Source organism: Pteropus alecto, unplaced genomic scaffold (genome assembly GCF_000325575.1).
Source record: "Pteropus alecto unplaced genomic scaffold, ASM32557v1 scaffold7, whole genome shotgun sequence".
NCBI lineage: Eukaryota > Metazoa > Chordata > Mammalia > Chiroptera > Pteropodidae > Pteropus > Pteropus alecto.
Genome location: NW_006494614.1, coordinates 46,666,274 through 46,694,114, shown reverse-complemented (window position 1 = coordinate 46,694,114; position 27,841 = coordinate 46,666,274). Strand labels below are relative to the sequence as shown.

General features: G+C 51.3%; 1 protein-coding gene across 1 annotated transcript in view; it reads left to right on the top strand.

The window, feature by feature from the left end:
- The first annotated feature begins 13 nt into the window (after positions 1–13).
- The window catches only part of ARRB1 (arrestin beta 1), a 64,262-nt gene continuing 36,434 nt past the window's right edge, over positions 14–27,841 (top strand). Inside the window, exon 1 of the mRNA XM_006926625.3 lies at positions 14–138. Coding sequence (XP_006926687.1) covers positions 119–138 — 20 coding nt within the window. The 5' untranslated portion in view covers positions 14–118. The remainder of the gene's footprint in view (positions 139–27,841) is intronic.

Below are 27,841 nucleotides of genomic sequence, written 5' to 3'. Positions count from 1 at the left end.
AGAGCGGAGGAGGCGGAGCAGGGAGCCGGCAGCCGGCTGGCCCGCGCTCCTCCTGCCCGCCGGGGATTTTCCAGCCTGGGCGCTGACGCCGCGGACCTCCCTGCGGCCGCCTCGGACCATGGGCGACAAAGGGACACGGTGAGTGCGGGCGGTGGCCCGGCCGGGTGCGTGTGGGGCGACCTGGGTGAGGGCACGGGCAGGGGTTCTAGTCCGCATTCTGGCTCTGCGTTCGCAGTCACCCCAACGCCAGGCTCGGCGGCATCCAGCTCTCCTCTGCCTCAGAGGTCTTCCGTGTGGTCTGTTGGAGCCGTGGGCGGGGTACCGGGAGACGAGAACCGGCTGTCCCATCTGGCTCCTGGCTCCTTGGCGCCGATACACACTCACACACATTCACTCGCTGACACCCAGCACTGGCCAGCAGACGCAGATCTGCACGGGTGTGTGTGTGGGGCGGGGGGGCAGGTTGACACAATGGCACACACACTCATGTGGACACACGGGCACACTCATCCATGGGCATGCTCATGCTGGCACGCACACTGACATTCATTGCCACACACTCATCATATACAGCGACACATACTCACTGGTATACACTTTTCAACATATTCTTGCTGACAGTCATGTGGGCATACACAGGTCACACTCCAACACACATCAACTCTAACACACCTTCATGCTGGCACACACATGTTGGTCTATAGTGATACACATACACTGTCACTTTCACTCGCTGTAACAGTTACTGGCGCACACACGTTGTCACACTTACTGACAATGATCACATGTGCTGGCACATATCTCATTAACACATTGTTTGCAAGATCACACCAACAATGACCCCCCACAGACACGAATCAAACTAATGCCCACACAAACTGGCACCACATTGTCACAAGCTAAGAGCCCCTGGGGCCGCTGACACACTCCAGTCCCTGCATGGCGAGAAGTGGAAACACACATACCACACAGGGTGGGAGCCCCCCTGGAGCCTGGGAAAACTGCATCCTACCCATTGTATTTCCTTTCCCCTTGGACTCCCTAGGCTTTGGGTGGCTGGCCAGGAACTGTTTTGAGCTGGGGACGGCGAGAGGGGCTCCTGTCTTCTTAGGAGCCTGCCTTGACTCAGGAAGGAAGATACTATGCCTCTGAAATGGGAAACTGGGACAAAAAGGGGGAGGGGGCTGCAGCCAGGGAAGGGAGAACCCTGGAGATAGCCCTGGTTAGGTGCTCAGTTTTGTCACTCTAGATCTGCCTCTTCAGTTTACCCACTTCCTTAAGTTTTGATAGAAGCTTCTCCTTTATCTCCTACTCTTATACCTTCTACAACGCCCTCATTTGCATTTTTCTTTTTATCCTCTCTCCTATCTTTGTGCTCCACTCCTCCCTTCTCGCTTCCCTCTCTCTATGCTTCCTCTGTCACTCGCTGCTTCCAGTAATTATTTATTGAGTGCCTACTGTGTACTACACATAGTATGGGGGTCAAAGATGTACATTGAGGAAGCTAACAGACTAGGGAGAAACAGCCCCAGTGGTTGTCATGTTTCGAGACCACTGACAAAGCAATTTCACACCCACTGCCATTTGACACTCTCAACAGCATGAGAAAGGTCCTCCAGAGATTATTCCCATTTTCTGGAAGAAGAAATTGAGGCTCAGATGTAACTTGTGCTCCTAAGGTTTAGAAACCGCTTCCCAGCTGTTCAGCTCTTCAAGATTAATTTTCCTCTGCCTTCTGGAAGAGGAACCAGAACTCAGGTTACCCGACTTGCTTAAGGTCAGGAGGGATCAGAGGCAGGGCTGAGGCTAGAGCCCATTCCGCCCGTTTCTCTGTGACTTGCCCTCGCGCACTGCCATGCCCTTGTGGACTCTAAGTTTGAGGCCAGAGTGGGCTGCCCTGTAACCAGAACTCAGGTTACCCGACTTGCTTAAGGTCAAGAGGCAGGGCTGAGGCTAGAGCCCATTCCAACCGTTTCTCTGTGACTTGCCCTCACGCACTGCCATGCCCTTGTGGACCCTAAGTTTGAGGCCAGGGTGGGCTGCCCTGCTCTGTGTGGAGGCCCAGGCTGGTGGGGATGCTCTGGAAGATCATGAGGCATCTGCATGTACCTGATGGCTAGTCTCCACTGCAGTCTGCTGGCCAGCACTGTGAGCGGGTCTCCGTCCTCAGCAGGAGATTGTGTGACTCTCTTCTCCACCATAGCCATGTCACCCAAAGCCAAGATCTCCCTGGCCATTGAGGTTGGACTTGTCTCCCTGTGGGGAGTCAGGAGCCCTTGCTCCTGTCCTTCGTTCCTCCTGTGCTGCTTCGCCATCAGAGCGACTCTTGGGCCTTGGCTTGCTTCTCTGTGACTTGGGGAGGAATGCCATTGGTCCCCTGTTGCCATGGGTTGTCAGCAGGGTGGAACTACCATGAGCAGCCAGGCATCTATTGGAGACCCTATCTTTGGAACCTTTTCCATGACCCCCTCCCCGCACCGTTCTGCCTCTAACTCACTGAGGAACCTTAGGGACCTTGGGCAATTGTCTTCACCTTTCTGGACCTTAGTTTTCCCATCTGTAAATTGAAAATATTAACACTTAAATTTTTCAGGGCTCTCCTGTGTTTACTGAATTCACTGGGCAGGGCAAGAGGTGCTGCCTGAAGCCTGCAACCTAGACCTGGCTATACTCCACCCAACAGTAGCCCTGCTCCCCTCTCAATCTTTCCTGCAGCCCCAGGAGGCCTCCGTCTCCCTTCCAGACAGGTTTCCTGAGTAATTTCAAAGAGAAAGGCAAAATCGATAATGGGCTGTACCTTGCCTTGTTCCATAAGCCATGGGACTCTGATTTATCTTGGACTTAGATGAGGAAACAGCAAATACCCAATACTCTAAAGATCAGGAGTCATCGTATCCATCCCTGCACCCGGATTTGCACCCCGCCATATGAAAGTGATGATGGGAATTAGTCAGAAACTGTCACTGCCTTCTAGGAACTTCCGGGGTCAAGGGGGAAAGAGGGGATGCGATAAATACCTGGATAGGACTCATTGCAGGGCGGGTAGTAAGCTGACTGCTTTTACGAAGAGCTCTGAGAGCAATCGCGCATCCATTCAACAAAAGTTGACTGAGTGGTATGGGCTGGGAGTTCAAGATCAATGACTCCATTCTGTCCCCAAAGAATTTAGAGCAGAGCAGGTGATTATAATGCAGGGTGACATGTACTGTGGGAGGCTAAAGAGGAGTCCCCAACCCAGTCTCTGTGTGTGTGTGGGGGGGTGGGGGGTGGAATACAGTGAGGGAAGCTTTCCTGGGAAGCTATGGAACTACTGAGCTTCATCTGGAAGGATGAAGAAGCCAAGGGGGAGGGATTGGGGATGTCATTCCTGGCCGAGGGTGCAGAATGTGTGAAGGCTTGGAGGCATGAAGCAACATGTGTAGCTTGCGGGCTGGGCTGGGATGTTGGTTGAGCCTTAAGGGGTAAACACAGGCCAGTCATCAACAGGCTGGAATGTCAAAGCTAAGGAGAAAGGCAGTTCTCCCAAAGTCCATGGTGATTCAGAGAGGCTAGCGAGGGAGAGGGATGGGAGCAGATCTGCATTTCAGAGGGGGCCTTTGGCAATGTCAAGGAGAGTGAATGGGAGGAGCAGGCCTAGAAGCAGGGAGACCAGGGAGGAGCCTGAGGAGGAGCCTAGAGAAGGCGAACTCTGAATGAAGGCTGTGTAGAGGATGGAACCGAGAAACATGAGTAAGGAGGTGGAGCCCATTAGCCTGACCAGTCGGGTGTCTGGTATGTGTCTGGCATCACATGCATGCTCTCCTTTGGATCTCTGAATGATCCTATTAATGTAGGGACTGTTGTTCCCATTTCACAGATGAGGAAATAGACAAGGGAAGATTAAGTAATTTGTCCACTGACATTCAGTCGATGAGCTTCTGAACCCAGACCTATCTGCCCACAAAGCCCCTCTGCTGCTCCATGCTCTCACGCAGAGGGAGGGGGCTTGTCTGGCTCACAGTTGGCCTCCCCCACCTCTCTGGTGGCCCCATCCTCTCATCTTGTTCTAGTTATTCTTACTTAACTTGGCAACATGGAGGATCAGTGAGATAACAGGAGGGACTTCCTGAGAGGCAATGGGGTGGGACAGACTTTCTTTTCCTACGGATGTTTATGAATTCTTCTTTTTTGGCGGGGGAAGAGAGTGGGTGTGATGAGGACACATAATCACCAGCTTTCTGTGAGCCTTGGCTATTGTCTGTCTTGGTGGTTAAGCTCTGTGTGACCCATATTGGCTAGAACATGGGGAAGTCCTGTGGCTTTGGCCAGGGTCACTTGTGGGGCTGCTGGGAACAGAAGTGTTCAGCCTGATCCGCCATCTCTGATCCCTGAGCTCTGATCCCCAATTCTAGGCCAGCCTCCGGGCTTCAGACTTCTCCGTGGCTCTCTTCCTTCCAAGTTTGGGCCTCCTTGCCAGAGGTTGACGCATGGGTTCAGGTGTCCTGAGTCCTGGGCAGGCCACACCTCGGGGCTGTGACAATAGAAAGACAACAGGCTTGAGGGTCAGCATGCCCTGAATGGCTTCCTGGCCTCCACCAGGCCATCCTCCACTGCTGCCAGAGTGACCATGCTGACCATCTAATGAGGCGGGCAGCGGGGAATAGCTTGGCAGGAAGCCAGACTAGAAGTTGAGGAGATTATAGGGAGACTTCTGCATAGATGGGTCAGGACCTGGGGGTGGAGGGAGGGGAAGGTTGGAGGTGGGAGGTGAGGATTTGAAAGTCTTTGGTTTAGAAATGGTAGTTGGCATGGGGACTGTGGATGACATGGTACAGGGAGATGGTATGGCCTATGAAGAGAGGATGGTTAGGGACAGCTGGGGCTTTGGAGAGCAATGATGGCTGAGGGTAGAGAGTGGAGTGAGGACATGGAGGAGGCTGTGTCCTGGGAGCCAAAGACGCAGAGAAGAACCAACAGAGGATGAGCTGGGGAAAGAGCCCTGGGATTTAGTCAGAAGATGTGGCTGGTGACTTGGTAAGGAGATTTTGATGGAGTGGACAAGGCCAGGTCCAGGGGTTGAAGAGAGGGAGAAGACTCTGCTATTCTCAGAGTCTGGAGCTGGAGTGAGCGTCTTGGAGGAAGAATGTGAGGCCATGGGCTGGAGGAAGTAGGGGCTCTGGGCGTGGGAACCTGGGGATGTGAGGCTAAGCTGATGGCTGTGAGGGACATCATGGGAGTGTGAGCTGGTCACAGGGAGGCATGTCTGTGCTGGCTCCTGAAAGAAAAGGCATCTGCCTCAGGCTGGGGGTTGTGGGGAAGGCTTCCTGGAGGAGGTGCCCCCTGAGGTGGGTCCTGGAGCATATAGAAACGCTTAGGTGGTTTAGACAGAAGGAAGAGCCTATGTTAAGGTACAGATAGTGGGTGGGGATGCATGAGTGTGAGGAGTGAGGCTGCTGAGGGAGGGGGCAGCCCTGGAGAGAGGGCCTTGGATGCTGGGGTAGGTGCATTTCAAGGCACTTTCTTACGCATTTATTCATACCCAGGTATCTTTGTTCCCCAGCTGGTGAGCTCCTTGTGGTTTGGGATTATTTCTGTTTCCTGTTTGCTGGTCCATTACTCATCTCTGGGTCCAGAGGAGATGTCTGGCAGGGATTTGTTGATGGGACTGAACTCCTTTCTCCCTTCTTGCCTCTGCTTTCAGCCTAGGAGCTCCCTAAGTGCTGACATTAGGTCTTTCTCATTGGGGAATCCTAAGGATAGAAGCCATACTTCCAACATTAGACTGGGTACTGAGGAGTCTCCTGCATTATATTGGGAAGTCCTGAGGGAGGGGATGTACCGCCCCTATCAGAATGGAGGTTCGGTGATAGAGCCTGCTTCTCCCCCATCGACAGACTTCCGCTGGAGGGAGCCATGTCTCCTACATCCGACTGGGGTCTCCTGAGTGTGGGGCGTATCTCCAGCACATCCCTGGAATGAGAACAGGTTCCTGGACACTCTCCCTCCTGTGTGCAGGAGAGGTCTTGCCCCAGGGGTGGATTGTGTCCTAGTATGGGGTGTGGAATAGAGGAGTTGGGGCAGGACAGAGTGGCTGCTTTCAAGAGGGAAACAAAGGACGCTGTTGTCTCAACACCCTCCCTCATCCCCCAAGGGGTCCTGGCAGGGTCATCTCTCTGGAGACATGCCTCCTCCTTCCTGGGACTGACCCATCTTTAGTCCCACTTTAGAGGAACTGCTTGTTCCTTCCCAGGATACCTGGTGCCAGATGAGGCCCCTGGGAGATCAGGGCCCAGGGACTAGGCCAGATAGGTCCCTGGAGTTCTGTGTGACCGAAGTCACCACAGCAATTGAGCAGCTTTTCTGTCTACCTAGGGCAGGGCTGGGCCTGGCTGAGACCACAGCTGGTCCTTTGGGGCTTGCTGTGCCTAAAGAGAGATCTGTCTTTTGGGCTTAAGAGCCTAGATCAAGGTGGGGTGCTGTGGCTGACATCAGGCCAACAGGAGGCGGGGCTCCTCACTCAGTCTGAGCTGTTCATTGGCTGTGCAGGGTGCAACTCCTCTCTTTGGATGCACCCAGAGGCCCAGAAACTGAATAGGTATGGGCCCAAATGAGGCGGGAGGTCCCTCACATACTGGCCCTGAGCCTCTGGGTGCACTCAGAGAGAGAGAAGCTGCATGCTGTTTCCTTCTGCAGCTTCATTCCCTTCTCCCAGCCTATGCAATCAATGGGCATGGGTGTTGGCAAAAGACCGGGGGAGAGGGTGGGGCATGGACAGCTGGAATACATCATCTCAGGTGGGTCCCAGAGGTATGTTCTAATGCTTGCCCATTGCTGTGTGACCTTGGGCACGACATTACCTTCTCTGGGTCTTGATGTTCCTGTAGAAGTCAAATCAGCCAGCAAGTGTGAGGCCCTTCCAGCTGTGTCACCCCTTTTCTGTGTTCTTCTAGCATGTTTTGGGGTGACCTTTCTTCTAGAGGACCAGAGTGGGGGATTGGGCAGCTTAGGCCTCTGCTACAGACCAGGGAAAGCAGGGACTGGGTGGTATGGGTTGTGGGTCCTCACCTCAGCAGCCTTCCACCTCTCAAAGCACCTGCAGTAATTGGCAGGTCCTCAAAGGTTTCATTCTCTCTGCCCAGGCTGCTCCCTCCTCATGGACACCCTCCCCTGGATGTCCACAGCCCCTCTGTGATCTGATTAGCGTAGATTACAGGCTGATTAGCATACTGGTAGGCTCTAACAAGAACCAGATTTCCTGGTTTCAAATGCCAGCTCTGCCACTTACCAGCTGGGTGACTTGTCCCGATTATTTAACCCGTTTTCTGCTGCAGCTCCCTCATTTGTAAAATGGGATAGTAATAGTGCCTCCTTGGTAGGTTGTCTGAAAGGTTAAATGATTTAAAATAGGTAAAACTTAGAGACAGTCCCTGGCACAAGGGCAGTGTTAGGTGAGGTTAACTCATGAATGACCTCTTGCTGGGTCTGCCTCCCTCACCAGGCTGTGAGCTCCCCCAAGAAGGGACCCTGGTTGATTCACTTTTGAGGCCGCAAAGGACTCAGCACAAGCCTGTTTTATCATTGGCCCTCAGTACAAGGGTGATGGCCTGACCCTACACAATACCTTTCCTGTCCTTTAAGGACAGGATCACTGATCTCGGAGTGCCTTGTGACCTTTCGTGCCATTCTCTCTCTCTCTCCCTCTCTCTGCGTGGGTCCTGGTTATTTGCACACTTGCGATGTCCTCTCTGTGAGGCCAAGGATACCTGGCCTTGGTCTGTTGTACCTAGCACCTGTGCAGATCTGGCATGGCACTGAGCTCTGTAAATATTTGTTTAGCGAAGGAGGCTGAATGTAGGTGTTTCACTTGCGGGTAAGCAATGTGGTTGGTGAGGACAATGGGACATCATTGCTGATTTTGAAATATCTAAAGGTGGCCCAGAGCCACAGGCATTAGGTTATTCTTTGTGACCAAAGGGAAGAGGTCGCTGGATGATTGGCTTTACCTTGCCAGGAGAATGTGTTTTCTGACAGCCAGAGGTACCTGGGAAGGGAGGGTATTGGTGGATCATTCCAGCCTCTGTGCTTTTGCTCCTGCTGCTACCTGCATCTAAAGTGCCATCCTCTCTTCTCTCTGCTTGTCCTAATCTGACTTCCTAAATACATGCCCTAGCCATGGAGCCATCCTTTCCTGATCCCCAGAGGGTGGGGGCTAAATTCATCATCCCCATCCTCAGGCATTGCTGAGCCTAGGCAGTGGCACAGGAGGGTAGGGAGTCCCCCCTTTAGGATGGACATCTGGATCTGGCTACAGTATGTGGTTGGACCTGGCCTAAGGAGGGGACCATGGATTCTGATGACCCACTGGTGATCAAGGAGCTCTTTATGCAGCTGGAGAGCACAGAAATTGGCATCGACTTCCTCTGGGCAAGTACTCATAACCCACCTAATTACTGAGGACAGAGTTCTGGGCACTGCATCCAGCAGGCTGAGGTCATAATCAGCTAATTAAACCACCCAAGAATTGCTCCTTGCCCCGAGAAGTGGAGGGAAAGGGGGTGGGAACTGTGAGGCTCAGAAGAGACTTGAGGAGAAGGATGCTGTGCAGGGGGAGTTCAGACACTGGGCCTGCTGAGCAGAGCTGGAAAAAGGAAGCAGGAAGTGGGGAGAGCAGGTAGGGGAACAGGAAGAGAGACAGACAGATGAGAGAAGGTGCTATATGTGGACAGCACCCAAGTGACATGACTCAGGGGCAGGGGCGCTCTGGCCTGGGAGACAGGGTCTCACTTCTCACTGTCCCCATGATACCACGGAAAAGCTGCTTTTCTTCTTTGGGCCTCAGTTTCTACATGTGTCAAGCAGGAAGCAGGGGAGGCGTTGGCCCAGAAAGTCTCTAGGACCTTTCCTTCTCTGTTCTAGACCTAAAAGGGGAGAAGATATCAACAGTAGGTGGTGTTGTAGCTTGGCCTCTAGCAGCTCTGTCCTCTGGAAGGGGCAGACTGTGTATGGATCTGATCCAGCCTGAGACTGAGTTGCTGTAGGTTCATCAGAAGGGACGACTGTGGCGGCAACAGGCAAGCCCTCGGCCTCTGTCGTGCCCTATCCCCGCCCTGTCCTCATGACTTTCCTAGCAAGCTAATGTCCTTAGTGAGTGAACATTGAAGGCTGCACAGTGTCTAAGAATTTCCCAAGTAGACCCCCAGGTGTGTGAGGATGGGGCTCCCTGAAGGTGGAGCCACGAGGTTTGGAGTGTGGGTTTGAGTTGGACAGACTCGGCTTTACTGTCCAGCAATATTGCTCACTGTCTCCATGATCTTTGGGCAAAGGTCTCAAAGTCTCTGGGCATCAGTTTTCATATTTGTGAAATAGGTGTAATAATATTTCCCAATGCATGTGGTAGCTGGGGGCAGAGAGACTAAGGACTTGAATAAAAAGTCATTATTTTTATTCAAGACCGGGAGTGGATCTCAGCTTTTCTTTCTCTGCCCCCTCTCTTACGCATCCCCTCCCTCCTGGCCTGTCCTGGGCTGTGCACACAGCTGGGTGGGGTCCTGCTTTGGGCCAGAGAAGACATTCATATGATAGCAGGAAAGGGAAGTGAGATTGCCCAGGGCTGAGCAGGGGTGGAACCATGTGGTGCTGGGGCAGCCGGAGATCCCTCCCTTTTGGCCCCTCACCCATGGTGGCTTTTCTAGTAGGAGGTGGGGAGGACATGAGGGGCAGGAAGCCAGGAGAATGGGTGGGCGGCGTGGAGGGCCAGAGGCCTCTCTTCCTTAGCCCCTGCTTCTAGTTGCCAGTGAGGAGCCTAGAGCCTGGTTTTCTGCCAGGGAAGCCAGCAGGCCATTGTTTCACACACTCGGACAACAACAGCCATTCCTGGTTCCCAACCCCTAGAAGGAGGTACCTCCTTGGTGCTTGGAAAGCAGCGCCTGACGCAGAGGTTTGCCAAGATCTGGAGGAGAGGCAGCAAAAGTAGGAAAGAAAGCCGCCTCCCCTCCCCCAGCCTCTCCCCAAAGCGCTGGGCTGTGACATGCCAGGGCCTCTGACTCTGAGGAAGCTGGTTACATAACTCAGTACGACTCCGGCTTCCTTCTTCTATTCCTCCCCAGAGGGGCCTCGGAGGAGGTGCTGCTTTACACAGAATTCCTGGGCCCAAGAGGTCTCTGTGTCTATGCCCCTGCCTGGGGTGGTGGTAGGTGCTAGCCATACCATTTTTGGGAGGAGAGCTGTGTGTGCTACCTGAGTGCAGGCCACTAGGGTTGGCTCTGTGCACTGCCCCCCTTCCCATACTCCTAGGACCAGAGCTGCAAAGGAGGAGAAGCCTCATTAGAGGAAACAGGCCATGTCCTGAGATAATTTGCTTGCAAAGGGCCCTCAGAGGCGAGCTGGTTTCTCTGCCAGAGGAACAAATAGCCAGCATTTTTCGGTTTGTTCCGTTCAGTTTCACAAACATTTCTCAAGCACTTGCTGGGTGCCAGGCCCAGACCTCCACCCCAGGCAGGTCCCTGAAGCTGCCTGGCCCACTCTAGTGACATGTCTCTCTCCTAGTGGGAGGATGACTTAAGGAGCAGCTCTGCTTCTGTCTCCTACCTAAGACCATGCTCTTTCTCACAGGGCGGAGCCCAGACCTCCTGGATTCTGGGGTGGCAGGGAACATCAGAATGAGGAATACCACCACTCCTGGGGCCTCTGGGCTAGGCGTTTTCAGGGTTGGCCTATACCCTTTCTATCTGACCACTCTTCCCCTCCCAACCTGGTGCCTGTGAACAGCTACTTCTGTGATTATCTGCCACATCGTAAGCCCTGGGCCAGGCACCTGAGGTATGAAGAGGAAACAGAAAAGTCTTGGCCCTGGTGCTGCTCGTATCTTTTGGGGGAAAGGAACTGTATCGTTGCAACACGTTGTAAAAAGGGAGGTAATGTGGATCAGTTTACATTCAAGCAGAGCAAGCCCAGTGGGTAGGTGTCAGAGGCAGCTCCTCAGAAGAGAAGCCGGCTTTGGAGATGAGTTTGAGGTGAGCCACAGGGGCTGCTTGTTTTGGTGGTATTTGTGACAGATGTTTCCAGCCGAGACTGACTTCCTTTATCAGATGCTTAAGAACCTACTATGTGCCAGGCACAGTGTCAGACACTCACTTCATCTGCTGTCAGTAAGGGGTGTCCAGGGACTGCAGACTGCTTGAGGACACAAAATCTAGGGTGAAAGTGAAAGTTCTGCCACGTAGCGTCCAGTGAGTGTTTGGGCTTGGACAGAGGAACTGGGGCAGGTATACGAGGAGACACCAAGCTCAGCAAAACCACCATTGGAAACCAGGGTCTGCCCAGGCCTCTTCTGGCAGAGGGCAGGGACGGGCAAAGCCTTCCCTCCTGCAAAGGGACCCTGCAGAGGTCTGATGACTGTTTCCAGATGAGCGATGGACATGAAATAGTCGGGAAACTGTCTTATGAGAAACAGCTCTAGGCTTTGGGGCTGTGGGGTTGTAGTGGGGTGGGAGTGCTTGTGCCACTGCTGTAGCTCTGAGGGCCTGGGGTTTGGTGGAGAGAGGCGGGGCCCTGGAGTTCTCACCACCCCTCCGTCAGTAGCTTTGTGTCTGTGGTAAGTTTTTCGGCCTCTGGGCATAAAGTTTTTATGCTTTCTCTGTTCCATCTGTGCTAATGAAAACACCCAGCAGCAGGTTGACTTTATTAAGGGTCCTTATAGCCCCAGGGCAGTGGAAGAAACCTGGAGGCATTTTTAAACTCAGTAAGGAGGACTTTTTCTTTGAAACGGATTTTTTTTTTAAATATCCTAAAAATGACAAAGATGATCACAGGGCATAACTGACTGGTTAATATGCACATATTCATTTCTTGCATTATTTAAGTGCTGACTTCAGCAACAGCGACTCAGTATGCATACTTGAAACAATTTAGCCATTTCTGATGTTCACCATTTTGCAGAGTCAACTTTGCAAAAGAAAAAAAAGGAAAATTTTTTAGTAGGAAGAACTTTCAAACAGAGAACCATGACCCAGTCCTAGATTGAGCCCTGGCCCAGGCCACAGACTGACCTAACTTCCCCTAGCCTCAGCTTTCGTCACAGTGTAGAGCTGGAGGAAGGGGGGTGTGTATGCCTGGAGCTCCACGGAGAAGAGAAATCCTAACCCCTGGGGTGCCCAACCTGATGGTGATGGATACATTTCCCCATCACCCAAGTGGTTTTCTTCTCCCCATTCCACTGCCACCAGCTGAGTCCAAGCTCCACTTCTAGCCTGGACTATTGCAGTCGTCTTCTGTTGTCCTTCACCTCAGTCTAAACCCTCTAACACCTCCTCTTGTTCTGAAATTCACATCTGATCCTGCCCTTCCCCAGCTTAAAAACTGATCAGTTGTTCCCTATTTCCCATAGGACAGTCCACGTTCTTCGGGTGGCACTGGAGTCCCTTCATAGTTTGTGCAAAACTTCCTGCTCGTGTTTCTTTCCTAACTCTCCCCCCACCACACAGCCAACACTCTGGCTCTACTGTCTGTTTTGGATGTTTCTCCAGTCTTTGTACTTTCCACACCTCTGGGCCTTTATTCAAGCCAGCCTCTTTGACTAGCGAAATCTCCCTTACATTTTAAGATTGAAACTTACCTCAGTGCAGTTCTATTGAACATGTTGCACTGGGCACCTGCTGCATGCTTGGGCATGATGCCTTCTCTTGACTCCATGTTCCCTGCCCAGACAGTCCGTTCCTTCCTCCATGTTCCTTTAGTGCCTTGCAGGCTTCCATGATGGCGTGTTATATTGTAGCTGGCTGTTGACGTGTCAGTTTTCTGTGCTAGAGGGCAGACGAGTGTTTGGGACCTCTTGGACTCCTGATAGAGGTCTCAAACGGGGAACAGGGCTGGGTAGGGGAATGAGTCAGGGAAGATTCCCTGGAGGAAGTGAGCTCCGAGTTGCTGACCCAAAGGAGAAGCACTCACTTCCTTCCTGACCCTGGTGCTGAAAGGAAACAGCTGAAACTGACTGTGAAAAGGGAAATGTATATATTTTGAATTGGGGGTTGGGATTTTCCAGCCTGGAGATGATTAAATAAGGCATCTACTCCCTCCCTCCCTCCCTCCCTCCCTCTCTCTCCCTTCCTTTCTTCCTTCCACACACATTTTCTGAACTTCCAGGATATGCCGGATATTGGGGCTACAAAATCGATTAAATAAAACATGTATTTATATTTTTCTGTTTTCTTACCTGCTCTTTCCTTTATCTGTGTCACTGGGTCTGAGTTCAACTCTTGGCATGTCACTTACAGCTCTGACTCTGGACCAGTCATGTCACTTTTCTGAGCCTTAGTTTTCTCATGTATACCACAGAGGAGATAATACCTTCGTTATAAGGTTGCAGTTGATAATGTGTGTGAGGTGCTGAGCAGGTGGCTTTGACAGTGGTTCCTCACCGAGTGATACCTACTCTCAGACTGGAAGCTTGCTGAGGGCAGTGACCATGTCCAGTGTGTCCTCAGTGCAGGGCCAGACACACAGTACATTAGGGTGGTCAAGCATCCCAGTTCTCCTGGGGCTGTTCAGTCCTGCATCTTGAGAAACCCCTCAGTCCTGGGCAAATGGAGACAATTGGTCAGTCTATGCTACATTCTTCATAAAGCTTTATGGAGCAGATGCACGAGTGAATGAATCATGAGGGAAGGACAGAGGTTGGACTTGGACGAGCAAGAGGAAGTGCTAGGCAGCTGGCTTGTGGGTGAGAGGAGAGGCCTTGTGAAGGGTCTGGAAGGCCTAGCATGGAGACTTCTGCTGCTTCGCAGGTTATGGGGAGACACAAGAGTCTCTAAGGCTATTGCTTCAAGCATATTTCAGGCTTCCAAGGCCCATGCACTCTTCCTCTGACACATCCAGAGAGAAGGCAGTCATTGATTTCCACGTTTTCTGGAAAGGCTTATAGTGACCCCCGCAGCTGTTCCTCTGCCTCAGAAGCTGGAAGCCTGACCCACTGTGTTGCAGAGTGTCTGCCCACTGCCTTCTGAGCTGTTCACTCCAGACTGAGATGAGATTGAGTAGAGGCTGGAAGAGCAGGGCTGCAGCCCCATCCTCAGGCCCAGGCCCAGAGATGGAGTGAGGCCTCAGTTTTTCCACATGTTCCATGGGGATACAGCCTTTCCTGCCAGGGTGTCTATAAGATGTCACTTATGGAAGGCACCGTGGCATGTCTAGCACATAGTAGGTACACAACAAGTGTCATTTGTTATCCCCTTCTGTAAATGGGGACAATAAAACTTGCTCTGCATACCTCCCAGTGCTGTTACGTGGGCCAAATAGGATGTGGGATGTGGGAACACTGGTAAACCGTGTCATACTCTTCAAATATTTGGGGATGGTGTTCTCGACAGAGCTGCTCCTGCTTGCTCAGGTTTTCAGGCACAGGTGGGGGCTGACTCTGCCCACCCAGACATAAAAGGATCTTCCTAGGTATGTGCTCCAGGATCACAAAGAAATACAGTGGTGCTGTCTGCATGTGCACACATACCCTGCGGGCAGGCCCTGCATTCAGATGGGTTCTGCTTCTTCTGAAACCATGGTAAGAGAGAGAAAAACAGTCAGACTTGGACCAACTGCAGGGAGGGTTTGTTAGCAGTAGGATGTGTGACAAGAAGAAGGAGTGTCCTCCAGAGCCTCGGAGCCTCGGAGCCTCGGAGCCTCGGAGCCTCGTCTGTCTGTTGGGCTGGAGGCAGGGCCTTTGTGAAGGCGGGTTGTACCCAGACGCCTCTGGATCCTTCTTCCAGCCCAGAGGCAGACTCACCATGAGGCTGGTGCAGCTGCAGCTTCAGGCCCTTCACTCTCCAGGGCCCTTTCCAAGGCCTAGCCATGTGTCTACGTGCTCAGAGGTTTTGTGAAATGTGCAAAAGGAAGATATTTTTTACTTTTATTTATTTTTTTTTAAAGAAGGCTTCCAAACTATATGAGCTTCAGGCCCATTCAAGCTTAGATCTGCCCCCAGTCTGGCTGGGTGGTCCCTTGTGCCAGGATGGTGGTACCTCATTGCTGCATGTCCTCAGAGAGATCTCATTCCACCTTGTGGACCTGATCATCTGTTAGAGCCCTCCCTGCTGAGGCAAGACTTTAAAGGCATCTTGGGAGCCAGTTCTGGGCCAGGCTAAGCCTGAAGCTCCTGCCTACTGTATAAATAAGAGACTGGAAAGGCCTCTCCCTCAGTCTCACTCATCTACAAAGTGGACATAGTACCTACCTGAAAAGGCTGTAGGAAGGTTTAGATAATGTGCCACAGATAAAACTGCCTGTACATCCTCAGGCTTGTTGTGGGAACTCAGTAAATGTTCGTGGAAGCTGGATGGAGATGGCTCAGGGGAGCCCACCCTTCCACTGGGATGGAGCCAGTTCTGCTGTCTTTCAAATTCACCAGTGCTGTGCTGTGCCTGATGCTGGCTGCTGGGGATTCAGGCTGCTGGGTTGCAGTGGTGGTACTCAGATGAGCTAAGAGGGTGAAAGTGTTTATAAACTGTGAAGTACAGCTCCCTGGGAAGGGGCTGTTGTAAACTGAGTGGCCCTTTTGTGGGGAGAGGGGGAGGGTGGAAGTCTGGACTGACTTTCCTGCTCCTGGGTGGTGGTTAGGAGGTGGGTGAGGAGCCTGAACAGTTTTGTGCCTGAGAAAAGTTCCCAGGCAGGCAGAGCTGACCTTCCCTGTGTAGAAAGGAAGCCGAGCCAGCAGGGGGCGCTGCTTTCCCCTTGCAGAATCAGGGAAGGGTTGCCTCCAGGCCCTTGCGACTTAAGTGCCCCCTTCAGGGTTGGGAGGGAGGAGACTGGGGTGCGGGCTATGAGGAAAGAACATGGGCTTTGGTGTCAGGCCAGGTTTCAAATCCCACTCTTATTGCTTCTTATGATTATGACCTTCAGACAGTTATGTAATCTTTCTGAACCTCAGTTTTCTCATCTTTAAAATGGGGGTGATAATATCCTCCCTTCCACTCCAGGGCTGTGGTAAGGCTTAAATGAGATAATGTAGGGCTTAGCACAGAGCCTGGCACAAGTAGGTGCTGAATAAATGTTGATTGTCCCTTTCTCCTGTCCCATACCCCTCATCAACCTGTCTTGCACTCTACCCCTTTACCCATTTGTGCTAGCACCCAGTTGGACTGTAGGCTCCCTGGGGGCAGGGGTTATGTTTTAGTCTTCCATCATTATACCCCCAGCCCTGGCACAGTACCTTCGAGGTATCTTGAATTGGTTGACAAGAAGCTGCATTGGCCAAAAGAAAAGAGGGCTGAGTTTTAGCCAGAAACTCACTTCCTGTGCACCTACTATGTGCTCCTGCTGAGGCCCGGTGTGTGGTCTCTGCCCCTCAGAGTTCCAATGGCCACTCGTAACTTGTAGTGACATTCTCTGTACAAGCGACTTTGTTTCCTTTCTTCTTAGCATCCCTGTAATCAAATCATTATTTGGTCAGTGTTTAAAATCTGTCTTTCTCCACTGGAATGCAAGGGCTGCCAGAGCTATGTCCCCACGTCCCAGTGCCTAGCACAAAGGGCACATGTGCATTTTTGTTGAATGAATGGCTGTCCTTTTCTTTCTCTTCTCTGAATTCAGGCTAGGTATCTCTTCCAGCCCAGCCACTGTCTAGTTGGGGCAAGTCACCCTGCCTCTTTCAGCTTCCGTTTCTTCTTCTTTAAAATGGGGAAAAAAGTGGTCCCAGAGAAGTGCTCAGCTGTGCCTGGAACAAAGTAAGCGCCCAAATCATGTCAGCTGCAATTCTTCAAATGCTCTCCAAGGGTCCTTCCACTTCTGCCCTTCAATGTCCTCACCACCTCTGACTAGGAGGAGACCGGGAGAACATTCCATTCCCCAGACCCTCTCTGCTGGCCTCACAATGGATTTGGAGCTCTGTGCAAACTGTTTATGTTTCCCCAGCAGAGTTTATTACCCAGCCGACCTTCTGCAATTAATTACAAGCAGAGAAAATAACTTGTCCCTGGGAGGCTGGGCTTGGCGTAAACAGTTACATCCAGCCAGGGGCCAGCCCAGGGGTGAGGCTCTTCCCTCCAGCCTTTGGAACAGAGAGAGATTCAAGGATTAGGGTTGGGAGGGGTGGCGTGAGGTGAGGAGCCAAAGAGAAACATTTTCCTTCAATAGCTTAGCCCTTGAGGTGCTGGTATGTGCTTTCTCTTAAAATCTTCCTATTTACCCCATAAGTAGAGTCCCTGTTTGCAGATGAGGAAATCAAGGCTCAGCTAAATTAATTAGTTTGCCCAAGGCAAACTAATTGCCGGGCAGGCAGGACCTGAAGGTTCACGTGGTAGCTGTGTAGAAAAATAGACTAGAGAAGACAGGGTAGAAGTTGGGAAATCACCAAAGGATTGATCATTCATTCATTCATTCATTCGTCAATCCATCATGTATTTGTTGGGCCCCTGTCATGTGTGAAGGGGACCTGAGGAGGGCTGATACTGTTTTTTGTGCCCATACTGAATGTCAGATACTCCCTCAGGATGGTCCCATTAACAGGCTAATGTGTGGCAGAAGGCTGTTTCTTGGAAGGCCAGGAAGGGGGTGGCTTCCATGGATCTCTAGTGGTCATAGCCGCACCATCTTATACTTGAATGGGTGTAATCTTCAACAGGAAGGGCCTTCTAAGGCTGACCCATTCCTCCAAACCTAGAATCTGGGAATTCTTGATCCTTGAGCCCCTGCCTTTGAGCAGAGAAGGCTCAGAGAAGGTTTGGCTCCAGGTTACATAGCAGGAAGGAATATTGAAGACAAGTAGCAAAGGGCTTTTTCTAGTGCATTCATGTCTAGGAGGCAAAATGACTGATTGGCAAGGGAGGCCCTCACTGGCTGTCCTGGTCCCACACACCCTCCCCTTTCCAGGGTTGTAAGTTTTATGTTTCCTGAAGGCCCTTCCAGTCTAGTAATTCCTCTCCACTGGGTAGTCTTGCTATGCAGATCTCTGGAGCCTCCATCTTCCGTCTTTGCAGGGAGCAAAGCTGACCCAGGAAGGAAAAGGAGCAGGGCACTCCTGCCTCTGTACTCATTTTGAACATGATGTGTCTGGATCCTGGAACCCCGGGGCTGGGCAGAAGCCTATATCTGTGGCTTCAGGCTGTAGTGGAGACTGGGGCTTAGCCTGAGCCAGCACTTGGCCCAGAGCCTGGCATGTGGTAACTGATGCCCAGGAAAGGTGCGACTCGGGGGATGAGTGACTGGCTGCTGGGAGATGAGAACATAAGGAAAGACACTCTAGTCTGGGAGGTAGGGGGTTTCAGTCCAAGTCACCATCTCTACCACAAATGAATCTCAGTGTCACCTTCTGGGGAATGAGACAGAACAACAGCCCTTACTCATAGAGTCATGTTGTGGATCAAAAGGCAGCAGTGACTATTCGCTATTGCCAAAAGGGGGAAACTGATGGCCCAAATGTCCATCAGTGGATGACTAGATAAACAAATCATGGTCTATCCATATACCATGAAATAGTATTCAGTCGTCCAAGGGAATGAAGTATTGATTCACGCTACGACACAGATGAACCTTGAAAACATTGTGCTACATGAAAAAAGCCATACGCAAAGGTCACATATTATATGATTCCACTTACATGAAATGTCCAGGATAGATAGTCCATAGACATAGAAAGCTGACATTGGTGGTTGCCAGGGGCTGGAAGAAGGGAGGGGTGTGGAGAAGAAACTGCTCATGGGTGAAGGATTTTACTGTGGGGTGATGGAAATGTTTTGGAGCTGGTGGTGGTTTTACACAACACCGTGAATGTACTAAATGCCACTAATTATTCACTTTAAAATGGTAACTTTTATGACATGTGAATTTCACCCCCCCCCAATACATTATTTTTTAAAATTGCTAATAAAAAAGGTGACATCTGTTAGGAAAGGATACCGAGGGTGAAACATGGGTGCTGGGGCGAGGCTCCTAGGGAAAAGCTGGTGCAGGAGTGAGCACCTGTGACAGGGTAAAGACGTCAAGTGGGTGGCAGTGTGGCAGATGGTTAGGACTAAGGGTTCAACAAGACTGCCAGGGTTCAAAGCTGTGTGGCCTTGGACAATTTCTTTAATCCCTCTTTGTTTCAGTTTCCCCACCTATAGAATGGGAATAATAAAGTTTTTATTATGGGAATCTTAATCTTTTATTATGGAAACCTGGAAGTTTTCCTGAGGATTAAACGAGTTAGTATCTGTAAAGTGTTTAGATTAGTGCTTGACACAAAGTACTGAATAAGTATTAGCTGCTGTTATTCTCACTCAGTCACATTGTTATTTATTTGTTCATTTACTGAACACCCCCAGTGAACCTGGCCCTGGGCTGCATTCTGTGGACACAGCTGTGAGCATGACTCAGGGCCTGCTCTCAGGAGCTCCCTCACATCCTGGTGCAGGAGTCACACCTGCAGCACCCTCTTCCCCTTGCTGCACCTACAGCTTCAGCTGTTAAAGAAAAGTGTTCATCACCTCCTGCTTCTCCAGAGCTGCCTGAGCAGGCACTGTCTCCCCAGAACCAGGCAGCCCTCTTTCATGGCATTTGAAAACGCCCTGGGTTTTGAAGGCTGTTGCCTTGGGTTTGCAGGGACCTTAGCAAGTCCCTGGGCTTTAGTTTCCCTACCTGATACCAGAGAGATCAGACTGGCTGCGTTCCAGGGTTCTTCCCAGTGTTTTCCAACCTCCAGACCTCTGAGCTGCATAGTTCACTAGCCTGTTTAGAACTGAGTTGGGCCTGAGGTGTCACATCTGCTGAGATTTGATTTATAAAAAGTGGACAGACTTTTCTTTTTGAATTTTTATAAAAATTTATTTGAGTTAGACAGCAGATACACCTGGAAGCAACCTCTCAACAGACCGAGATAAATGCTTCAGAGAATAACCATGTGCTCTTTCTTTTATACATTTGAGATTATGAGGGAGTGTAAGAAAGATTATTTGCCCCAGTGTTTGGGGCTGGCCAGCCAGGGTAGGGTTTGGGATGGGAGTCAGGGTTTCCTTCCTGGGCTCCAGCCTTCAAGGACTGGGCCTCTGCCTCCCTTTCGGTGTGGTCAGCAACCCCCCCCCCCGCCCCATTTACACAGTTGGGCTTACCCTGTATGTGACATTTGGATTACTGCCTTTTTTCCTTCCGCATTTCCCATGCCATTAACTTATCTTAATTTCCGTATTTGTTAACCACACAAAAAGTTCCTTATGTGGATGTGCATGTTTATTGAACCATCCCCTTATTTGGCATTTACATTATTTCCAGTTTTTTACTCTTGTAAATAATGCTGAAGTGATTAACTTTGAAGCTATCCAGTCACTTCCTGAGGGCAGAATTCTGGAAGTCGCAGAGGTCCCAGGTTCGGCTGCCACCTTCCTTCCTCACCCCTGCACATCTTTCTTAATCCTAAGGTGAGCTTCTTACCTGGGGGTGGTAGGGAGAGGAGGTTCCCTCCAGGTAACTCTCAATATGAGTTGTTCCATTTATCTTTTTGCTACATAACCAATCACCCAATAATTTAGTAGCTTAAAACAACAATATTCATCTTCTTACCTCCTGGTTTCTGTGGGTCAGGAATGTGGAAAGTGCTCAGCTGGGCAGTTCTAGCTCAGGGTCTCTTATGTGCTTAGAGCTGGCTAAGGGGCTGGAGCAGCTGGGTGCTTGCAAAGGGGCTGGTGATATTGTCCCTGGAATCTGGCCATGTCTGTCTCTCTCTCATTGCTACCTCTCTACTCTGGGCCACCTTCATTTCTCACCTGGATGAATGATATCAGCTAAACACACAGCACTCTCTGTGGACCAGGTATTATTCCAAGTTCTTGATATACATGAAGTTGTTCATTTAATCTGCCTAACAATCCAAGGATCCTGGTGCTGTCGTGATCTTTATTCCAGTCAATAAATGGCAGATAGGGGATTCGAACCTAGAGTAATCTTGTTATTGATCCTGCTCCTTTACTGGTCTCCCTGTGTCCACTCTATCTTCTCAGCCCTTCCATTCTCCACCCAGCAGCCAAAATGAGCATATTAAAGTGTAACTACATCATGTCCCTTCCGTGCTGAAACCCCACCAATGTCTTATCACGGCGATAGTAAAATCCCAACCCCTGACCGAGGCCAGTCGGTGACCAGGCCCTGCAGCCCGGCCACTGCTGGCCTAGCCTGTCGATCTTCCTCATGAGGTACCTTCAGTGAGTCTCGCTTCTTCCCCCAGAGCTTTCAACCTGCAGGTTCTTTTTGTTTTGTTTTGTTTTGTTTTGCCTCAATGCGAACTCCTCGCCTCTTCCAAAATTATTACTGCTGCTTCTTTAGCTCCTAGTTGAGATACTACTTCTTAAGGAAGCCTTCTCAACTTTTCAGGCTGGTCAGGTCACCCATCCTGGCCTCTTGGAGCACTGCACTTGACATCATTTATCAAAAGAGTTACCGCATGCTGTTTATTTGTTTGATGTCTGTCTTGCAGGGCTGCTGTGTTGCACATGTGCAGGGGATGCTGTTGGCTTTGTGATCTGTGCCATGGCACCCTACTAGCCAGAAGGGAAACTTCATGTAGACAGGTTCCATTGCACAAATCTGCCCTAGTCACCATATGTCCCTGGTGGCCAATGATGTCTGACTCATAATAGGTATTCAACAAATATTTGTTGAATATTATTCATAGTAATAGACTAATATGTATTACTAGGTGCCAGGCGCTATGTTTATTTAATCTTCAGAACGGCCCTTTAGGGTAGGCTCTATTGTCTGCCCTTTTTCCCAGAGGGAGAAACAGGCTGAGTGGGGAGGAGTCACTGGACTGATGGCTTTTAGCAAGTGGAGGTTTCAACCAAGGCAGACTGGTTCACTATGATAAGAAATTTAATGAAAGAAGGAGCCTTAAATTCCAGCAGCTTAGAGCCAGTCAGATGAGGATTGTGAGGGAAAGCCTAGACATAAATCATCACAATAAAGCCTCTCAAGTGGTGGTAAGGACACATGAGTAAGGAGGGAGAGAAGGAGAGAAAAGTCCCCTGGACAGGAAGTGGATTTGCTTTGGGGCCACTCTCCTTCTTTGGTGCCAAGCCTGGCTGCCTATTCTTCTGAACACAGCCCATCTCCCAGGCTGGCTGTACCATATGGAGGTCTGAGGAAAGGGGGTGCCAGCCAGGGATGGAGTGGGGGTGGGATGCGGGTGGCACTCTCTCCCACGTGCCGAAGTCGTACCAGAGGCCTCAGTTCTTATGGCTTGGAGGTCCATTCTTCACCTTCTCCCTACCCTGAGGGGAATGGAATAGGAGAGCCCCACTGTACAGGCGAGGGAATGGAGAGGCCCACAGAAGTCAAGGGGTTTCTCCAAGTCCTGGAGCTAGCATCAGAACCCAGGTCCTTGGAAGCCCCCCAGCTCCCAGGACTGAGAGAGAGAGTGTGTGTGAGTAGTGGGAACGGGGGACAGATGATGCCTCCCTCTTCCTCAGACCCTCAGCTCCTCCTGACTCCTTATCCCAGCAGTGTGTCCTATCAGAGAAAAGGCCTCTGTTGTGGCTTTGTGGACTGGCCTGAAGGGGCTGCTAGCCCCTGGTTGTTTGGGAGCCCAGACCAGCTTCAGTGCCCACACTCCTTCCTTTGAATTCCATGGGTTTCCCACTGGACTGTGGGCTTTCTAAGGGCTAGGCCTAAACTCTGCCATCGGATCAGTATTTTCCAAGTTTGTGGTAATTCCCTGTACTGGAGCCCAGCCAGCCCAGAGGCCAGGTCTGGGGGTTTTGGGAAGAGTTGACACCTGAGCGGGCCTTGAAGGAGCAGTAGGAGTGACCAGGTGGAGCCCACATCCCCTTCCTCCTGAGCCTTGGCTTTTTGGGTATAAAGCTGAGGGGGCCCTGGTGGTTGATGGGGCCTCCCCACCACCCCCACCACTGGCAAGGTGACCCAGCCCCTAAAGCTTCCAGAGGCTCTAGCCCCTAGCACCTTCCCAGCCACCTGCCCCTCTGAGGCCTCAGCTTCTATCTCTGGCTTCTTCCTCACAGGTTCATTCTACTGGGGATTCTGTTTTAGTTGGAAAGACTAGGCGGAGGTGTTTGCGTGTCTGGCTCTTTCCTCCTTTCTCATTCCTCCTCCCTTCCTCCCGCTTCCCTCTCAAGATGTTTCCTCTGCCAGCCTGGCTCCACTCCAGCCTCTCCCCTCCTTGGGCAGACACCAGTCATCATCTCCCACGTGAGACTTATGTGGGCTGTGGCTTTCCAGAGTGTGCCCATAATACCTTCTGCCCAGAGGAGGGGTCTGCAGGGCATGGCCCTCAGGTTGGGGACACATTGCCACCTCCTTCTTCCACCGTTTAAAACCCACATCTCCTGGGAGAAGAGGCTACAGGGCCACTCCAGGGCTACCTCCTGCTCTGTGTGGGTTTTTGGGCTCATCCCTTTCCCCATCTGGGCTTCGGTTTCCTGGGGCAGCCCACAGCCAACACAGCCCCTTGGCACAGAGGCACATAGCATGCCTTGTGTTCATTTGGTAGTTTTGTTCTGCTTTGCCAAGGATTTTTACTTCTGGCATGGGAGCATTGGGGAGCTGCTCCCCACAACTTGGCAGTGGCTTGAAATGTAGAATTTGCATTACCCCCTCCACCTTTTCAAATCCCCAGATGAGGTCCCATCACCTCCTGGGGACCTTCACTGGCCCCCTCTCTGTCTGCCCCTCCTGGCAGAGGTTCACAGGGTGAAGCAGACCCATGCCCTGGCCTGACAGAGTTCAGTCTGGGTCTTGTATCCTCAGCACCTTGCACTGTGCCTAGAGCAGGGCACATGCTCAACAAATATTTGTAAAATGAATGGTTGGAGGAGCATCCAGGGAAGCAGAAAGTGGCATGCTGAAGCCTCGAGGAAGGACAGAGTGTTGAGGGAGCACTTCCCAGAGCAGATACAGCTGACCTGGGTTTTTGTAGGGTGGGTAAGAGTTGGACAGATAGGCAGGGTTGGAAGGGCATTCCAGAGAGACGGCCTATGCAAACTCTGAAACAGATGGTGTTTAGGGTATGTTGGGGAAGTGGCTAGAGGGGAGGCTGGAGAGAAGGGCCTGGATGTGGGAGGAACCTCTGATCTGGGAGTGGGCACGCTGGCCTTCTGGAATGATGCCAGCAATTCCAAGGCCATCCTCAACTGGGTCCCATGTCTTTGTGCTGCTGGCCTGGGCTTGGAGGCTAGGCAGGCAGTGGAAGAGGGGGGCCCTGGGGGCTTGCCAGGGCTTAAGACTGTGTAAATGCATCCCAAGGTTACTGGCTCTGTGCCCCTGGGCCGAGCAGGTTGTGGGATTAGAACCTGGCAGGGCCAGCTGGTTGAAGCAGGCTTCATGACAACAGGCAAAATAGAACCAGGTTCAACTGTGGTCTCCATAATTTCCTGACTGTGACCCTGAGCATATTATTAAATTCTTTATACTATGGTTTCCTCTACAATAAAGATAATAGAAGATACCTCTCAAGATTGTTACAGAAATTAAACAAGGTAACTTGTGTAAAGTTTTCCTTTTTCCTTCCCCCTTTCTCCTCTTCCTATCCCACACTGCTCTCCTTCTTAGCAGGGTTGGCCTTTCGGACTGAGTATAATTTAAGGACTCTGGACATCTTTAGCCCTGATAGTCCATCCCTAAATCTTTCCTTCCACAAGGTCCTGGATTGGAAATGCCCCTGTTAAATATGCATTTCTCAGGGTAGTGGGTCTCAGTGTCTTAGGTCCTCGACATCAGCATCACCTTTAGAAATGGAACAGTTAGAACTGCAAATTACCAGGCCCACCTCAAACCTACTGAATGAGAACTCTGGGGGTGGGCCCTGGAAGGCTGGGTCTTAACAAGCCTCTCAGGTGATTCTGACCAGTGCTCAAGTGTGAGAACCACTGTCTTACAGACAGATGCCCAAGGGCACCTCAGTGGGAGGAGCCTGGTTTTGAGTCTGGAGTCAGAACACGAGGGTCCGCTACATGGGCTGCAACCTCTGCAGTCGCACAGGGCCCTGAGCTCAGAAGGGCTTTACGAATGGTTTAACGCTCTTCTGTCTCTCTGGAAATATGAACAAGGGGCCCTGCATTATCATTTTGCACTGGGCCCACGAATTATGTGGCTGGTCCTGGGTGCTGGTCCCAGCCATGTTCTAGGTCAGCTGGGTATCCTCGGGGAAGTAACTTTCTCTCTCTGAGTCTCACTGTCTTCATCTGTCCCCAGGGTGATAGTCCCCAACTCCTGGAATAATCGTGAGGATTAAATGTAATGCCTCGGTTTAGCAGTTGGCACAGTGCCCAGCCCAGGCAAGTAGAGAGTGGCTTCCTGAGGCCGTGTGCCAGTGCTGGGCACACCTCTGGGGGCCACACAGCAGCAACCAGACACTGTGCTTGGCTTAATGGGGCTTATGTTCTGGAGCAGGGAGACAGCCTGCCAGAGATGCACACTGTGAGAAGTGCTCCGAGAGTGCCTAATGGGTTATCTGACCTAGTTGAGAGTCACCAGGCTTTCTGAGGAAGTGCCTAATAAGTAAAAATCTGAGATGAAGTGAGACGAAGTGGATGTGAACTCGGTGTTGGGGTAGACAGCGTTGTGCAGATAGAGGCAATGGCATTATAACATGTTCTTTTCCTAGTTATTAATGACAGATCTCTGTGGGGAGGGAGGCTGAGGTGTGATGATAAGGCCTGGAGGGAGGAGATGGGCCACAGAGGCTGAAGGTGAGTTAGAAGGCAGCCTTGAGGCCTCTGGGCCTGCTCTGGGTTCCTTCCCTTCAGAAAGGCCCTAGACCAGCAGTCCCCAACCTGCGGGCTGTGGACCGGTACCAGTCTGTGGCCTCTTAGGAACCAGGCCATACAGCAGGAGGTGAGCAGCAGGGCAAGCAAGCGAAGCTTCTGTATTTGCAGCCTCTCCCCAGCACTAGCATCACTGCCTCAGCTCCACCTCAGATCATCAGGCATTAGATTCTCATAGGAGCACCAGTCCCTGGCACCAAAAAGGTTGGGGACCTCTGCTCTAGACCACAGTGCTTTAGAATAGGAACGGGCCGTTTCCTAGATGCTTCCTGGAGCAGTGTAGGAATGTGTTTTTGCCAGCTGGTGCCACAGGCAGGCAGGCAAGTTATTAATGCTCAGGAACCTCAGCTTCCTCTTCAGCAAAAAGGGCCTCATAACCCTTTCTCAGTGGGCTGTGGTGAGGTCAAAGTGAGGTATTGCACTGAAGCCCCCCCAGCACAGCGCCACCTTCAGGAAGTGCTCAGTCCTGTTTCCCTCCATTCATGTGGAAGTGGGGAGTTCAGGTTTGGATTAGGATCCCCTCTAGCCCAGGCTTGCTCCTTTGGAGGAGTGGGGGACTGGGGTGAGGGAGTCCTTTCTTTAGCTGTAAGAAAAGTGAGACTGATAATCCCTTTCCTAGAGATGATCAGGCAAGATGAAGGGCTAATCAGCTTTGGGGGTCCAGAAGCAGTGGCTTTGGAGACAGCTAAGTACCCATTTCTCCCTCTGGGTCTAACCTGGGGGTTAAATTAAACCCACCAGCTACAGCACGGAGAGGGGTGAACGCCCCCATCTGGAGTCATGAGTCCAAGGCCTAGCTCTCTCAATGGTGAAAGCAGCTTTAATTTATCATAGACTTTTTACTGCACGGATTCTTCTCATGCATTCATCAGGAGAGGCACTATTATTATTCTCATTTTAGAGGTAAATCATTGACTTGCTCCTTGCCCAAGGTCACTCAGCTAGTGACCCCAAAGCCTTAACCACTATCCCAAACAGACTCACATAGTGATACACTGTGGGACGGGGGCAAGTCCTTCACTTCTCTTGGCCTCTAAGTTGCCATGTGCGCCCTGAGGGGTGGGATCTGACTTCTTCGAGGCCCCCTACCTCCATTTCTGGTGTCCTGGTGTCTGCGTTTCTGGGAGGGCTTGCTTCCCCAGCTTGTGACACCACACATTCTGTCCCACATGCAGGCTGCTGTTGCCTTTCCTGTGTAGAAATGACCTGCTTACTCGGGCCCTTTCAGCTCCAGCCTCCCAGGCCTCCTGCCATCTGGGGCTGACCCTGGGCCCTGCTCCCTCTCCCTTACACATGAGGAGCAGGAGTGGCCAAAACATGTGGTTTCTTTACTACAACTGTGTGTGGATTCGGGTTGGTGGGGCATGAGCCCTGTGGGAGATTCCAAAGTTAGAAAGAGTTTAGTGCCTCTGGGGAACTGCCCAAAGGGCAGTGTGGTTGGAGAGTAGGGGAGGGGGGCGGTAGAGGTAGGGGAGCGTGGGAGGAGGGGTTGGAAGGGAGGGAAGAGGCCAGACTGCAAAGGGTTTGTGAGGAGCAGTTAAGGGACTTTAGACAGAAGACAGATTGATCAGGCTTGCCTCTAGAAAGACTGAGAAAATGCCAGCCTGAGTTAACACAGTATCAGGCATGTAGCATTCAATAGCTATTAGTCATGGTTGGGACGCTTTTCATTAAGTCAGTCATTATAAATATCCAGATTTGACTTTCTACTAGCTATGAGAACTTGGACCAGTCACTAACCCTGGGACTTCATTTTCATCACCAGTAATGTGGGAAGAAGGTTAAGAGCCTTTCTCCCAAGAATTATATGAGGATCAAAGAAAGATCATGGGGAGATTTCATCTAATCCCAGTTAATCCTGCAAATCCTCAGGCCCACCCAGCCCAGCCGTATAGCTAAGGCCCTTCCTCTGTGTCACATGCCTCCCTGCTTCACAGTTTGGGGCAGAGCAGGACTCAATCACTGGCTCCAAAAAGGCCCAGCCATTATACAACCCCTTGGAGGCAAAGCTTTACTTTCCCCTGATCCCTTCCCTGTCCTCAACCTTGGCCCTGCAGCAGCAAACCCCTGCTTCCTCCTCAGACTCTCCCCACGACCCTGAAGCGCTGGCCGAGAGGCTCCAGCCTTAAGAGCCC